Below are 17,305 nucleotides of genomic sequence, written 5' to 3'. Positions count from 1 at the left end.
GCAAGTCACTGGGGCTCCAAGGCTGCCAAGATGGTGCTTTGAGATGATCCAAAAGATCTCTTTTATTTAGCAGCACAGCTGTTTGTTATTCTGTCCAGGAGCAGCAAAGCTATCAATTGCACAGAAGGAAAACATTTTAAAGCACACTGAACAGCAAATTATCCTCTGCTCAGGATATTAAAATATCCCAAACCACAAATTTCTCAGTGTTATTATTTTGTAGCAGACATCTGGCACACCAGCCTATAGAACAAGGAGGTGATGTGCTCATATCAAGTCTGGATTTAAAGGGAATGTCCAGATAGCCTTGTGCAGTCTGCTTCCAGTCAGGAGCTGCTTCTGCAGACCCTTCATCTCCAATCCATTGTCTTACAGTCACTGCCACGTTGGAATGGCGTGTTCTGTTCCCATGATGAGGCTGGATGTGTGGCCAGCATGCCTGACACAGACCACCTTGAGAGGGAGAGGGTGTCTGCAGTCAGTCCTTTACTCATTTATTGACACACCTACCATTTTTGGGACTTGCAAAAATTGCTCTGCTTGCTTGCTCCCGTGAGGTCTTTGCCCTCAAATCCTCAAAAGCAGTTTTTGAGGTGCTGACCAAGCCAGGATCTAAGGCAGGCTGACTACAAGATGTTCTGCTGTCATCAGAGGTTCCTGCAGGGCCAGACTCACCCAGACATCACAGGTGCTGGCACAGAGGGGATTACAGATGAGGGAAGAGGGCTACAGGCCTAAGGCATGGACAGACAGACAGACAGACCCACTTCCCCTCCAAAACCAAAAACTTACAGTTTGGTTTTTTAGTCCTTCAGCCAGCAAGAAAATGCTGGTCACACTGTTGCATAAAACCTACTGATGTGGAAAAGGGTAACTTCCCTGAAGTTAAGATAGAGGATGAGTGGTGTCATCTGGCATGAAGTGGGAGATTTTGGAGACAAAGGAGGACAGATTCCTGCAGTGTACTCTGGAAGGATACTGGACATGACTTTGGGGGACACAGGAGAGGTGGCACATAGCAAATATAAGGTCTGGATGTTAACAAGAGTCTTCATCTTATTTCCTGTGATCCTCTGACACTGTGCAATCATTTTCTAGCCCTGAAAATGATGGTCAAGGTTTGATAAAAGGTATAACTCATCAGTATGTGCAGAAGCCTCTGCAAAACCCAGATGGGAAAATGACCTTGATTCCTGCAGTTAAAGAGAAAATGAGGCTTGGGCCAGTTTAATTCCCAAGGTTGTACATTGATTTCATTGGAGTTGCCCTGGGGGTGAGTTTGATTCTCAACTCTGAAGTTTTCAAAACAAAGCAGAATCCAGGTGGGCAGTATGGAACTGATGGGATTTTTTTGTTTGGGTTTTGGAGGTTTTTTTTTGGTCAGTTGTTTTAGTACAAGCTACACATGATGTACAATTATTCCTGCAAATCTGTAGGAGCAGGCAATTATTTACAAAGAAGAAGATAAAACTTTCACCTGGAACCAGCTCATGTTGACTTTAGAAAGATTTCCTTTTGTTGCTGAACATGTCTTTCTGTTTAAAGTACCCCCAGCTTTGACTCTCAGGACTGCAGCCATTCTGTCTCTCTGCAGCCACCACCTGCTGATGTGTTTGCTTGTCCAGAAGAACGTATTTCTGAACAGAAACCTGGTTTTACTAAATTAATATAAAGTGAGATCAAACTGCAGCAGTTCACGTTAAATTTCTACATGGATGTGGACTCCACAGTTTGGGTATGTCTGGAGCTAGATTGTTGCATTCCTTGGCCATTAAATATTGTCAATACTGAGTGCTTTTCTTATTTTAAATGCTACCAATTTGTACAAGCCCTATTAAATCTGACAGATGGAATAAAATTTTGAAATAGTCTAGTGTTTGAATTTGGAGATTCAAGAATACCGAGGTGAGCATAGAATTTGGAAGTTGAGTTTGGTTTTACAGGGACAAATATGAAAGTGGAATCCAAAGATGATAATTTGAACTGGACCCTTTTCCATGGCAAATTTAGGTCTCTCTGTACCCACAGGGAGCTTTTCCTGGGGAGTTCTGGTTCCACTCCCTGAATGCACAGTTTGAATTCAGATTCAGGACCTACCTGGCAGCCCATTGACCTCGCTGGGAGAATCATATGAACTTGCCAGTGAAGGACAAGTCTCACAGTGCCCTGACTGGGACCTTGTGAAAATTCATTACATTCTCATGTGAAAACTCCTCATCTGAAGCCCAAAGGAACTGAGCTGGGAGTCACCAGAGTATCCCATCTGTTTGTGAGATAACGTTTTCTGCTCCCACAGCAGAAGTCAGTTTTTCCTATTAGTTCTGCTTTCTGTGCTGTCTGATAGCAGGAAGAACAAAACCCAGTGAAAATTAAAAAATGAAGATAATGCAAAGTTAAACACACCTCTTTTTGATCTTCAAATTGAGTTGATGTTAAGTAAAGCTTGTTCCCTGTGCACCGTCTTGCTTCTTTGTTTAATGGTGAATTGAGTGAAACTATTTGATTTGCCAGCTTGTGCAGTAAGTTGGAAAATAAAATTAATAAGTGGCAGTGTCAGAGTCACAGCGTGTACGTGACCCCCGTGAGGCACAGTTGAATCAGAAGCTCTTCACCTTTGCAGTTTATCCTGTGATCAGATCCCTTCACAAGGTCTGAGATCCCCAAAACCCCTGCTCAGGGGTGCACCACTGCCCAGGCTGGGCACAGCACAGCACAGCAGGGAGGGACATCTGTGCCTCTCACATTTTGGGGTTCTTGCTTTGGGCTCTGCACAAATCAGGGTCCAGGGAAGCAGAATTGCTCAGGACAATGAGCTCTGCTTTCCTGGCATGTTTGGAGAGGCAGGAGGTGCCCTGGAGAGGTCTCTGTGAGGAGCTGAAGCCTGAGCAGGACACTCAGCTTGGGTTCCCACTGCTCTGCCCTCCTTGGCCAGGGACTGAGTGAGGAGAATCCCACAGGGAAACTCAGAGCTCTGGGAGATGAAAGGAGGCATCACTGTGGGTAGGAGACAAGCCAGTAGCTGGATAGAGAGGCTTAAATATCACCAAAGTCCTTGCTGAGTGGCTGGCACTAACATGGACCCACTGGTTGCTTTTCTCCCTGCAATTTTTTTAGAGCTCAAGGAATTAAAATTCACCAAAGCCTTAATTTCTGAAAGTTATTAAGTCTGACATAATTTTTCTTTCACAATGTCCTTTAATTGGACTGACCAACATGTTCCTCCTCCCCAGTGGAGGAACATTCTTTATTCCCCTTTATTCTTGTATCACACTATGAGAAAGAAGGGTTGTAACCAGCTCCTAAGGTGCAGATTGCACACACGGGTAGCACAGCAGAGCCATCCTGCTTTCTTTACCAGCTCTGCTCAGTATTTAAAGAGAGTTATTTAGTTCCCACGGGAGAATTGTGCTAGAATAGAGAAAGGCACAGCACGCAGCTATTATTGGGGCAGTGATTGTAATGAGCATGGAAAATGGAACAATATATAACCTATTCTTAATAGACTCTTGGGAAGGTTATCCTCTGCTATTCCTCTGATCCCATATCCAGAATTTTTATTTTTTTAAATAATTGATAATGCCTTGTTTTTTTCCATTTGTATTGCTCAGTAAACATTAATGGCATTTTCCACAGATGGATTATCCCTTTGCCTGCACCAGATTATTTTAAATAAAGCAAACCCCCTGTTTCTTTTCAAGCAATTGTTTGATGAGACATCCTGTTCTTTCCAGAAAGGACACTTGACCATGAAAGGTGAAATTTTTCTGCACTGAAACTGCAGTTGTGGCAGCTGGGAATGCCCTGGAGTCTGTGTGAGCTCCCTGTCATCACCACAATTCCTGGTGAATGCTGTGGTGAGATGGAGCCGTGCTGGCCTAGACCTCCTCTACCATGGAGAAGGTGCCTGAACTCCAAGAGGGAGGCAGGCTGGGAAGGTGTCCAACTTTCTGTGCATGCAGCACTTCATTATGCAACTCTCATGAATAGAAATCCTCTGTCCTGGAATGGGAGTTATTAAGCTTTAACTTTGTGGCCACAAATGTATCAGCAGTTTTGAGATCTTCAGGATCTTAAATATGGTGCTAAAAATGTATCAGCCTGGCTATGGAATTTTTGGGGGATTTTTTTTTCCTTTAATAAAGGTGTGTAAGAAGAACATGGGGAAATGGAAGGGTGCCCATGACTGTAGCTCAGCAGCTGAAGCAGAGCAGTCAAGCTTAACTCAGAGCAGGTGAGGAGGATCTGAGCCTTAATGCCTTCTGCTCCATGGAAACTGCCTCCCATCCACTTCAAGGCTGAAGCATTGCTGGTGGGAGAGGGAAAACAGGAATGCCATGGAAACATCTCTGCCTCACTAAGTGCAGTGCTGTTTCGTTTGGTTTTACTCCTAGGTGTGTGCAGTGGGTCATCCCACAGCAGCAACTAAACATTTGGTTTCAGTTTTGGAAGACAAATCTCTCCCTGAAGACACTCACTTGTGTCTTTTCTTGGTTTTTATTTCCTTGACGCAGTGACATACAAACTGATCCTTGCCATCTAGGACGAGGGCTACACTATGCCCCAGTTAATAGTGCCTGACATGTTTTGGGGCCAACATCTCCCCCATGTTAAAAGTATTTTATTGCACACCCATTAGTAAAGGTTGGGTTTGTGTGCTTTAACTGATGAGAATTCTATGCCTTCTTTGTTGTAGGAAGTGTCATCCTCAAGATGTTTTTCATGCCTGTCATGCAGGCAGGCTGCAGCCTGGCTGGCGTGGAACCAGGCAGGATGGCACTCCTTGGTTCCTGCTGGTCCTGCTCAGCCTTGGGTGCTCACACCATCACTTTGCTCAGGGCGTGGCAATGACACCTTGCTGGGCAGGAGCTCTCCTGGTGCACAACCAGCACAGTTTAAGACACAAAGGTGTAAAGTGAAGCCCGTGACAGCTTGAGGGATTGCGTGGGCCTTTATCAGCCAGAACCTCTCTGAGCGCAAACACAGAAATGTTGTTGACAGACAACTTTCATAAATTGCTTTGTTGAGTGTCAGCTTCACTTCACAGCACATTGTCACATGCCAGTGCTGACACTTGTGGCAGAACTTGCTGGTGCAGTATGGCATGCTCGTCTGTAGCTTCTTCTGCATTTTCTTCCTAAGAAAATCCTTATGGTCCAAGCTGGAGCCATTTTATCAGGTTTTGTCCTTGATGCATGGGTGAGAGGGGATGTTTTGCACAGTGTGTGCAGCCAGACCCATGCCTGTCATCACAATTAAAAACAGGGTGAAACAAAATGAATGCTTTAAGTGTACTCATATTTCTGTGCTGTATTTTCTGCTGCTGGATTTCTAATGCTCAAAATCTTTTATAGGAGCTTCTGTTACTCAGAGAGCAAAGGTTTGCTGCAGCCTTACCAAAGTTAACAGTAAGGCTATGTTATGGGCCAGGTTAGAAGAAAACATCCTTCTTTTTTCTGAGGTGTTTGCCCAAAGCCATGCCATCATGGCAAGGAAATTTGTCCTGCTAGTATCACATAGAGCCAGACAAGGGTTGAGGTCACTATGATGTTAAACTGAGTCAAAACTTCCTAAATGGTTGCTGTATGTGTGGCTAAAGAAAGAAAAAAAAGAAACATCACTCATCAAGACTTTAACACCAAGCAAGAAGAGCGAGAAGCAATGAAGAGACTGTAGGAACTTCAAAGTAAGCAAAAAAAATTCTCTGTGGATTCCCTTTTTCCCTGAAAATTGGGAAGCAGAAGATGGATAATTGACAAAACCCACATCACCTCCTTGAGATAAGGCTTGGGGACAGAGCTTGCAAGGCACTTGAGTGAAAAAAACATGCAGGAAGCTGTACATGGTATCTACAAGCTGTGGATCCGCGGATTTTCCCAGGCACCTGGAGGGTGTTGGGTTACCTGGAATCAGCAGCTGGTGCAGGTGCACACTGTGCAGCTGGGCTGTGCAGCCTCACTGGTGTTTGGGTTATCCTGATGTCAGGAGTCCCTGAATTACACCACAAGCTGACTTTTGCAGCTTCCTAGAGGTCAGGGAAAAAACCAGTATTTCCTCAGGGGTTTTGTCATGGTTTATGCCATAGGATGGGGCTCATGGTTAAGAAGGGAGCAAGGAGAGCCAGCTCTTAATTTCAGCACATGGCAGAAGACCTGCTCTGAGGTGGTGCAGACACTGGGTGAGAGCAGGAGCAGTTGGTGCTCCCTGTGGGCAAACTCAGTGAGTGTCACATGAAAGTGATTAGCTCAAACACCATGGAACAAAGGAGCAGATTATTTTGACATTTAGGCCTCAATATGGCATTTCTTGTTATGATTTGGTCTAAGAGTATTAATAAGGCAAAAGCACAGTGGGGGAAGGGGTGAGTCCCACAGTGGAAAAATTAGCGCATGGTAGGACTGGGTCTGCTGTTGCCCACAGCTTTCTGGGGCTTAGGCAAAGGGTATCCTGCACATAAGGCCACAGTAATTTTCAGTCCCATGGTGGAGCTGCTCTAGATGACATCAATGCCCTTGGCTAGCTGCCATGGCAGGGTACAGAAGAGGCTGTGTTATCAAGGTGTGTTGGGGGTGTTCTATTCTGTGCTGGTGCTGGGCTTTCCCTCCACTGGGGCAGCTGGAAAACCTGTGGCTCAGTGCCTAAACAATGGTCTGGTGTTTGGTGACTCACACGGTTCAGGATCCTGCTAGCTCAACATATTGGCCTTGAGACTCCATTTCTTTGAGTGCACGTCTCCAGTGATCCTTTCATTTGGGGTGCTCTCCAGTTTGTGAGGGAGATGAAATGTAGGCAGTGAACTACCTCAGCTGGGGCTGGGTGTGTGCTCCCAAGTTGAACATGTGTCCGTGGCCCTGCTGCAGTGCTGTGGGGCTGGAGGGCAGCAGGAACCCACTCTGACCTGATGTGTAGCACAGGGGAATGCCTGCTCTAGGTGCAGCATTGGGCAGCAGAGCTGTGGCAAGAGGCTTTTATTTCAAGGTTTTAGCTTTTCCAAAACACAAAAGGACGTGCTTGAAATTCATTCCTTCACGCTGATCCTGGGAATCCTCCATAATCTTGAGCTCTGGCTGTCTCTTTGCTCACCGAGCCCTGACGCGCCCCAGCATCGCCTCGTGTGTGGGGAGGGAGTGAGGGAGGCTCTGGGGCAGAGGTGGCTTTGCAGGAGCACCGTGGCCAACCCTGGCACAGCCCTGGCACAGCCCTCTCCCTGGCACTGCCAGCAGCAGCTCTGCCTGTGTGGCTGCCAGCCAGCTGAGGCACTGGCTGGGATGGCACAGGTGCCTCCACAATTAAGGTGGTATTTGGAATTTCACAGGTGCCCGTTATGAGCAATGCAAACGCCCACCCAGTCTGTAACTGCAAGGCTTTAGGCTGGTTCCCTGTGTGTAAAGAACTGTTCTGTTCCCTCTCCAGGCTCTTGGGTGATTGCTTTTCCCTTTGGTTTTCACCCCTCGCAGGACCTGTGCCCATGGATGAGCAGCAAAGGCTTCCCAGGCCCCTCACCCAGGGCAGTGCCTGTTTTTGTCACAGCAGCTCCAGCACTGCTGCTGCTGCTGGTGCCCAAAGTGGCCAGAGATGAGGCAATGTGTGTGACCTGTAACAGGGCACCCACTGCCCACCCTGCCCTGCTTCAGTCCCACCCAGCAGCGAGGGTTCACTGCTGACCCCCCCCCACAGGGAGAGAAATCACCAGACAGGGAGAGCCTTGCCAGTCCCCACTAAGGCCCTGGTTGCTGTAGATGGGCTCAGCACTGGGCATCCCTCATCCCACTGCCCTCCTGCTGGCCTTTTCCCACTTGGGAACTCGTTACCTCTGAAGTGCTGCTGCAGCATCTGCAGCCCTGGCACTGGCAGGACTCGTGCCCACACACAAATCCAGGCTGCTGCAGCACCTCAGGCCCTCAGACCATCACAGTGGTAAGGCTGGGGACTGGAGGGGTTTGCAGCCTCTGCTTTGAACATGTGTGGTATGTGTGGAGCCAGAACATTTAGGGAGACCCCAGCTGCTAGAAGGACATGTCCTCACCCTGGCACAACTGGACAGGCACAACCACCCATGTTCCTCTACACCTGCTCCCTCCTAGGCACACTCATCCCCACATCCCTCTTTCCATTGCTCAAATCCTGCTACCCTCTCATACAGCACATGCCTTACTATTTCCATCTGACAGCAAGGATTTCAGCAGCATTTCTTGATCTGTTTCATATTTAAAGCAAGCAGCTATCCCTCCTGCCCTTTATCTCCAAACTCTACCCTAATAAATATGATTGCTTCATCCTATGAGACCTGAAAACCCATTTCTGAAATTCCCCTGGCAACTAATACAGTAAAACAAACATATAAATAATTATGATAAAAAGGCATAAAATGCCAGACTTGGGTCAAATATACTCATGGAGTGACATTAGCAACAAATAACTACGCAAGGTTTGAATGTAGATGGAAAAGGCTGAATAAAGAGTAGCTACTTCATTGCCCATAACTGCCAGGCTCCTAATTCGGGCAGGCCATATTTTACTGATAGCAGAGGAAACACAGTCATAATGTACCCCTACCTTTCCTGCTTTGTGAAAAATCCCATCCATCCCCAGGGAAGCAAGGATGTAAAAAATAGCTGTGTGAACGTGAGGTGAAAGGATAAGACAGAAAGCACAGTCACAGGATGCAATTCCCATGTGTTTGTTGCACATCATATGCTAAGTTCAATTTTCCAAAAGCTTTGTTTTATTTTTAAAGGTAACATCTTTATTATTATTATTATTATTATATTTATTATTTATTATTATTATTATGCAGAGATGAGATTTTTCCCCCTTCGATCACAGAGCAAACAGTTTGCTTTTGAAAATGTTAATGGAGTCCTGATTTAAAACATTTTTTCTTCACTTTTTTTTTTGTTGTTGTTGTTTTTTAAAACGTTGCAACAGGCAGGATCTGGGTTTCGATTTTCTCGTCCTACACAAAGAAAGATTCTGGAGTTCACACTCCAAGCCACTACCAGTAGGTCCTGCCTTGCCCAGTTGTCATCATCTCAGTGTGGTTTCGCCAGGTGGGGTGGGTAGGTGGGTGGGAGGGGAGGAGTTGGAAGAAGGGAGGGTATTTGTCAGCTATGTCGAGTCTTGGTTAACAACTTTGCCTCCATTCATAGTTGGTGTCCCTGAACTTTTCCTTGAGCGTCCTTGTTTTTCTCCAATTTCATGCAGCGATGGCTCTCTGTACATGCACACTGCAAACACAAGAGACTCCCGTTAACAGCCCTGAAGTCACAGACAGTCATGACCATAACAAATTATTTCTTTGTACATGATGTTGGGTTCCAGCCCCATTGCAAACACACACCCACACACACCCACACTTACAAAACCCCAACTGACCCAGCAGCAGATCGTGTTACCAAGCAGGATCTGTTTACTTGCCCTTGCTGCCATTTGCTTCTGTCTCTGTATTCTTTCAAAGGCAGAGAGAAACAGCAGATTGACTGCTCACAGATAAATCTTTCTAGGTTTTATGTGCTTTATAGCTCTTTCATGTTATATTCATATATATAAAATAAACATTTTAGCTGACAGAGCCATGTACTGCCTTGAGATGCTGATTATCATCTAACAACAGGTTCAAGAATGACCCGGTTCCAGCCCTTGACCTGCCATCAAAGCCCTTGAGAGACCTGAATCAAAACTACACCTGCAGCTGAGCCATGAAGGCTTTCTGGGTGTTGAGCTGTGGATCTGAAGTGGTGACTCAAGCCCATTTGGCTCCATCAGCCAAGAGCCAAGGTCTGCTCTCAGCACTTCCTATTTATTCCTCAGTAAATCAAGCCAGCCAGCCAAGGTCAGGGCTGTGAGCAGACACATGGGATGAGTTCAGTGACAGCGAGTCAGGAGCTGTCCCAGCTTTCCGTGGTTGTTTGGCAGCACCTGAGAGCAGGGTGGCTGGAGGGCACCTTCTCTCCAGACCCTGGCTGTGCAGTGTGTGTCCTATAAAAATGCGCTCGCTGGAGCCCAGACAGCCGGAGAAGGCAATGTCTGCCCAAGGCATGGCTCATCCCCACGTCCTGGGCAGGACAAAGCATTTATCCAGCTCACCATGTGGACTAAGTCCTCACGGCTGTCCTCGTGCCATGTGAGGTGTGCCAGAGCAGGGGCACGAGCTGTTCACACCAGGGAGAGCATCTCTGATGAGCTCACTGCAAATGTGGCAGGGTGCAAATGAGATTGAAAGAGTGAGGCATCTCAAGGGCAGGCACAGTGGAGTTGAGAACATAAGGCAGGTCCAGACTGCAAATGTCATGTCCAGATCTTTGCAAAAATTAGGAAATGAAGAAATGATTATGTACTGCTTCACTTTGTGAAGTTATCACATCACAAACAACGGCACAGAGCTCCAACACAGGGGAGAGCCTATCATGGTTTGGTTCTGGGCAATCAGCAAGAATAAAATTTTAAAAATTATCTGAAGAAATGGAAAAAAACCAGCCCATGTACAAAAAGGCAATGTAAGCATTTGCATCTATAATCTCCCTTGATTTGCAAATAAATCCCAGCAATTAGAGGCAGGCTGAAAATGACATTATTGCTCTGTGCTTTTACTCCTGACTAGATAAACAGTTACAGCACTGTGCAACAATAGAGGACAAAGATAAAGTGCAGTCAACTGTGTATTAATAGGAGGGATATTGAATTGAATATATGAGCAGTGAAAAAATATTACTTTTCCCATAGCATATTTTTCATGCAAGGCTTTCAAAGCAGTTTAAACACACACACACACACACACACACACACACACACACTGGTCCTCCCAGCAAGCCTAAAAGGAGGTACTGCTCTGCAAACTGTTACTGCGACTGGAGCCATTTTTTCCATGAAAATTAGAGGGAAAAAAAAAGAGAAAATGAAGGAGTTGTCCCATGGGTCTGGGCCAGGGTGAGCTGTGTCAGGACTGCCCATCAGGTCCAGACAATGGATGCTGTCAGCATGCTGCAAGGACAATGTGTGACATGGCAGCAACAGATGGAAAAGGGCTCTCACATCCCCTTTTAGTCCTGAGCTGCCCCTCACACCTTGGGGAGTGTCACTCAACAACATGGTGATAGTGAATTTGCCTGTTGGGGTGAAGTACCCAATAAAATCCTAAAGAAAGTATGAAATGGTTAACAACAGAGGAAAACCCATGTCCTTGTGATTTCTTAGCCTGAGCTGCAGAGTCTTTGGATAGCATTGAGGGTGGTGTGCTTCACTGCTGTGACTCACCTTATTCTGGGCTGTGATGTTTGCCCAGCAGAATTATGTATTTGTGCCAGTGTTGTCCCAGTGCCCCTGACGTTCCATACACAAAGTTTTGTCTCAAGTGCACTGTTGCCTTCATCCTGACCTCCCTCATCCCAAGCTGGAGCTGGAGGGACCTCCATGAGTTCTTCCCCCAGAACCAAGCTCATCTCACTCACACCCATCCCCAGTAACCCATCAGGCTGGGTCAGGTGCTGAACCACAAGGACTGAGCCCAGGTGAATGCTGCAGCAGCACCATGGCATGCAGCCTTTCCTCAACTCCCTGCTTCTCACCATGGCCTTTGGCAAAAACCTTGAGCTGCCAACAAGGCCCACAGAGTAAAGAATATAAACCAGGCTACTGAAGTAAACAACATTTGCAGCTACAAATGAAGGAAACCCTGTACCTGACAAATAGGGCAGGAATTATAAGTTTTATCTTCCAGTATAGTGCAGGATACAAATACTGATGTGGGGCATCATGTGAAGACTGCTCACACTGAGCTTTTCAGACAGAGCTGTCAAAGCCTCTGCACAGGCTGTGCCCACAGCCCATGCCAGAAAATCTGTAGCAGTACAGGACAAGCATATTTTCAGTATTTAGATACCCCTATAGGATCAGTGCATGCAGTTCTTACATGGCATCATGCACAAGAGATGCCTGCACATTCTCCTACTCAAGAGGCCTGCACACATGTGCTGAGCTGTGGCCATGGCTCAGCAGGGGCTGTAAATCCCCTGCACTGTGGCACACAGGTGTGCACAGCTGCATCTGCACAGGCACAGGGCTTCAAGGACAGCCCAACATGTTGTGCAACACAGGCTCCTGGACTGCAGCTTGCTCCTCTTTGCACTGAGGAATTCTGAGCGTGACTCACGCAGGGAGATGTTAGTCATGGATGGGGAGGGGGTGTTTGCAAACGGACCCGAGTGAGTGCCCAGATCCTCACAGCTTTTAAAGTACATCACTGGGCTCCAGGACTTGCAGCACTCACTGCCAGGTCTCTCTGGGATCCCTCAGTGTGTAGACACACTTCTCTGTCACCTGCACTGAGGTAAAGCAGCAGCAGTGTGACAGTCTTGCCCAGACACCTGGGAGGTCTGCTGCAGCACACAGCACAAGGAGCTTTGGAAGGATGAGCAATTCAGCTAGAACAAGAGTTCCCTCCCTGCTTTGCCTTGCTTATCCCACCCACCCACACCCACACACCTAGCCAAATACAGCCCTTAATGTCTAGAAACCAAGCTATTGCTTTGGAGTTTCAATCAGATAATCAGTTCCTATGCCCCAGATTCCAATCAACACATCCATATTCATGCTTTAATTGGAAAGTGCTGTTAGCTTGATCTGCTGAAGAGCTGCAAGTGTTAATGGAAGGGGGTGAATGCAGTGGAGCTGTGCCTATACCTGGTTCTTGTGGCTTTTGATTCCCTGCTCCCCTGTGAAGCAGCAGTGCCTGTCACTCAGGCACAAGGGAAAAATTTGCACAAAGATCAAATCAAAATTAGGAAGGAGACTGAGGGTACAAGTGAAGAGGATGGGGGTGGCAGGGACCATACTTCCTGAAGGCAAAGGCGTGGAAGGGGCTGCCTGTCACCCAGAACAGCTCAAACTCTTGCCTACATGCTGGCACAGGATCACACTCTCATTTCTGCTTCCCAGACACGGCACTGGCACATCACCCACATGATGACACTGAAATCACCCTGGGCATCAGGGACTGCCTGAGTTTGGGAAGCATCATTTTGCGTCCTGACCCCAGCACTTCTCACTTGGCATCACTGCAAGTTGAGGAGGTTCAGGGGATGCAACAAACTCCCTTTCCTTTCTCTGGAATATGGCAAAAAGCTTATTAAGCACATTAGATATTTCCCATCTATCCATCTTCACTCTGTGTCTTCCCTTGCCTCAGACCCTTGCGAGTCAGGAGACACCAAAACTTTCCTAAGCTGCTGTTCAGCAGGTGGGCAGCCCTGCAGGATCACCGTGTGCCCAATGGTGCCAGGATGGGCAGGGCTGGAAGCACATCCTCTGGTAGCAGCCCTGCAGGCTCCTTGCCTGCACAGGTGCACAGCTCTGGGTGTTGGTATCTGCCCGAGTGGCTGTATTTGCCAAAGCTCTGGTGCAGGGAATTAACTGCCTGAGCAGCAGCACTCAGGGACACCAGGGAGTGAGTGATTAGGCACCCTCGTTTTCTGCCTCTAATTACTGAATTCTAAATCCCAGCTGATGCATTTCAGAGGCATGTGAGCTCATGTCTATCTGGTGTGAAGACAGACATGTAAAATGTGAAGGATGTTGCCAGGTGGAATCACACTTTGTTCAGATAAGAAAGGCAGCACAGGATGGCAAAAAGCCAAGCAAAATCATGGTTAAAATAGATCACGTTTGCCATCTAATAAGATGATTGAGAGTCTGATAGATGAACAAGTGAGTTAGTGTGGCACAGAAAACATACCAAAGCCTGCCCACCTGGAAGACAGACCCAAAGAGAGGAGCTGTGTTAGCCAAGACCTATAGAGTGTGGAGATTTTGAGGTTTGATTTTTTAAGAATACTTTTTAGGATGTTGGGAAAGTAATGTTTTATACGAGCAGATAGTAACAGGACAAGGGAGAACAATTTTAAATTAAAAAAGGAGTGATTTAGGATGGACATTAGGAAGAAATTCTTCTCTGTGAGGGCAGTGAGGCACTCCCACAAGTTGCCCAGAGAAGTTGTTGATGCCCCATCCCTGGAAGTGCCCAAGGCAAGGCTGGATGAGGTCCTGAACAGCCTGATCTGGGGAAGGTGGCATCTGTCCCCACAGCAGGGGATTTGGACTAGATGTTGTTTAAGGTCCCTTCCAACCCAAGACTTCCTGTGACTCTATGCTTTATGTATTAAGGTGATACCTTTGAAGTATTTTCACAAGGCCTACTGCATTTTTCTGGTCAACAGTCTTGTACTTATTTACAACATCTGAGGACTGCCTTAGCAAAATTTGGATGTTATTTCCCTGAGGAATGACACTGGGAAGGACCTGGCTGCTTGGATACTCATCAGTGGTAATAAATGAATCCAGACTAGACATTAACAGGTCACCTTTGTATCTGAGACATGCTCACATCATGAGGGCTGAGACACCATAAATTCAGAGTTAGGGACTGCTCTGCTGACTTGGAGGAAGTTTTCTGCTTCTGTGGCCAGATTTGCCACCCTAAATGTTTTCTAGTTTTGGCCAAGAGAGAGAAGAAATGTAACTCTTTGGGAGAGTTACATTTGGAAATTATGTCTTCAAGAAGAAAGAAATATGAATAACAGAGCACATCCACAGTAAGCATCTGATAATATTCCTACTTAAATGACTGGAAACTTCTCACATTGAGATGGATTTGGATATTTAGAAGAACAAAAGGCACTATGGATGGTAGGATTGTTCCAGCACTAACCATTACAGACACTTAAAGAGACTGAAATTTCTCTAAAAGATTGCTTGTTGTCCAAATGACAATTATACTCAAGCTCATTTCTTGTGCAGTATAGCTCAATCTTGATGTCTTCCTTTTAGGGTTCATTTAGCTTGAATAATCAGTGATCAGAAATAAAAATATCAAAAGAAATGTGTTGCGTATGTGTTTTGAAGCAAAACTGGCACCACACAGTACATCAACTGCTGCCTACCAGGCTGTTTGCCTTGGCTGTGCCTGTGCACAGATGGGAGAAGAACTTAACGTCTCCCCTGTTATTACTTAGTAAGTTTTTTGTGCTTTCATATTGATTAAGATTAATCTTATTTCCAAAAACAAACAAATCCTACCTACACTAAACTAAAAAAAACTCCTACCGACCAAAACCCAAAACTTTTCCAGTTGGTATCTGTTGAATTTTGTACAAAATACCTGCAGCCTCCTGCCAATCTACGTGAGTCAAAACACTGTGAGTGTTTAGCACAGCAGAAAGCTGTAGCTGCTAAAAGCCATAGATAACACACACATACATAGATGCCACTGTGTATATATGCATATGTGCTCCCATGAGTATTTAGAAATAATCTGTGAGGCTATTTCTTATTTCTGTATAAGTTTTCTGTCCATTTGCAATTTCAAGGAGACTTCTGAATTCAGAGAGCAGGATGAAGCAATGGGAATCAAATGAGCTTAGGGAGCAATCTGGGCTTTTTTCTCTTTCCTTTCCCTGTGAACCCTTTCTTTACTAAACTGCTGCATAGTGTTTCTGTGTATCAGAAACAGCTGGGAAGTTTCATCTCAGATATAACTGCTATTGAGTGGCAGGTGAAGTGATTCCTAGCAATGGATGTGGCACTTCTCCTTCCCAGGGGAAGCAGATTCCTCCTTGCACACGTTCCTGTGTCAGCCATCATGGGACAGGGCTAATGCTGGTGGTGGTATCCAGCAGCAGGAAACCTGGGGGTGTGACTGTGGATGGAAGCTGTGTCCTGAATAAGCAGCAAAGCCCACACACTGGGGCAAGCCACTGCTTTCTGCAGAACTGACATGCAAATACAGCAGGAGAGTGCTTTGAGTATTTCCTTGGAGTCATAACAAAGAGAAAGAAGCTGGGTAGGAATTGTCCCTTTTCTGTAACACCTCTGCTTGCAAGCTCTGCTCCCGGGGACTTTGATGGATGTGGTGCAGAGAAGTCACGTGGAGATGAGCAGGTTTTACTCCAACCCTCCCCACAAGCCTCTGCTACCTACAATGAATCTCAGGCTTGGGAACAGAGTCCTCCGTCTGGAGTCCCAGTCCCAGACAGCTGAATGCTTTGGGAAGCTGACACGTGCCTTGGCTTGGGAGACTGCCAGCTCTTTGATGCAGCAGCGCTCACAAAGCCTGACTGCAAAGCGTGTGGAGGAGGGAAGGAGTGGAGGAGCCCTTAATTTGGCTGCCAAGTTCCAAAGCGCTCGCTGCTCGGAGGTTATGTGACAGCTGTGATTGAGGCAAGTGTGGGAGGATGCAACTGCGGGAAAGGGAAGCTCTTGGGCTGGGCTGGGTTATTCAAAATGAAAGCCAGAGCGGCATTTGTTGAAATGAGATCTCTGCTGTGGGTCAGGCAGCTCTGTTAAAGCAAGGCTTTCCATGAGGAGAGCCACAGGAATGGCCTAGTTAATGAATGCAGAAGGAAACTGTTGAGCTGCTCAGCAGACACTGTGCATGCTAGATTAAAAAAGAAGCCTGGATGCAAAGGACCCCACTGATCAGTGCCAACGCCCAGCCAGGCAGAGAAGAAATACCATAGGAGGTGGAACCCCAGCTGTGAAAGCTGGTGCTTGTAAAAGACTGTCCTCGTGGTCAAGGCAAGAGAGAAGCTGGTGACCAACCCCATGCCTGAAGCAGGCCCTGTTCCTTAGCAACACACCAGGGCTTAGGGTACCAATCCCACTAATGCCTCTGATAAACAACAAAGGGCTCCTGGCTGCAGAGAAGCTGTTGAAAACAAGCACAGGACAAGCAGCTCCAGGCCATTCTCTGCTCTTTCAACATTTCCATTTCCTGTGCAAAGCCCACAGATATTCTGGGAATGCTGCACTGAATTTCTCTAATGCTTTGCTTCAGATGGTCTTTTCCTTACACAGAACTTCTCACCTCTGAGCTGGGAAGCTTTTAAAAAGGCCACTGCTGTGTGGAGAGAGCTGTGGCCTCCACCACTTGTGAGTGGCACCTGTTAGGGGAGCATCAGTTCAAACCTTCTCCCACAGCCAGCATGGAGTAGTGAGAGGGAGCACAGAGCTGTGCAGCCAAGGCCAGCTCCAGGCTACTGTGTCCCTCAAGGAGACAAATGCCAGGACAAAGATGGGGTCAGAAAAGATACCTAGCTTGAGGATCAAAAAGTAGTGCTTTTCCCAAGAAAGAGATAAAAATGCTGTTTCCAGAATCAAGTTAGTACCTGTTAAGTACTGGGCTTACCACACTATCTCTCCATTTATTAGGGGCCAGCCCACAAAAAGCAAAGTGTCCTGGCAGGAGCCTGAGGCACACTTCAGAGAGGGTACAGGCATCTGCAGGAGGGCAGAACTTCAGCTCCATGTCTTTCACTGA

At 46.6% G+C, this 17,305-nt stretch overlaps 1 protein-coding gene across 4 annotated transcripts in view; it reads right to left on the bottom strand.

Annotated features, from left to right (window-relative positions):
- Nucleotides 1-8,863: 8,863 nt before the first annotated feature.
- FGF12 (fibroblast growth factor 12) overlaps nt 8,864-17,305 on the bottom strand; it is a 218,734-nt gene continuing 210,292 nt past the window's right edge. For all 4 annotated transcript variants that reach the window (XM_058812071.1, XM_058812070.1, XM_058812069.1 and 1 more), the window contains one exon: nt 8,864-9,224. In XM_058812071.1, the coding sequence (XP_058668054.1) occupies nt 9,106-9,224 (119 nt within the window). In that variant the 3' untranslated portion in view covers nt 8,864-9,105. The remainder of the gene's footprint in view (nt 9,225-17,305) is intronic.

This window comes from Ammospiza caudacuta, chromosome 11, assembly GCF_027887145.1.
Source record: "Ammospiza caudacuta isolate bAmmCau1 chromosome 11, bAmmCau1.pri, whole genome shotgun sequence".
Classification (NCBI taxonomy): domain Eukaryota; kingdom Metazoa; phylum Chordata; class Aves; order Passeriformes; family Passerellidae; genus Ammospiza; species Ammospiza caudacuta.
Note: the sequence above shows the minus strand (reverse complement) of the source record. Positions and strands in the feature narration are given on the sequence as shown.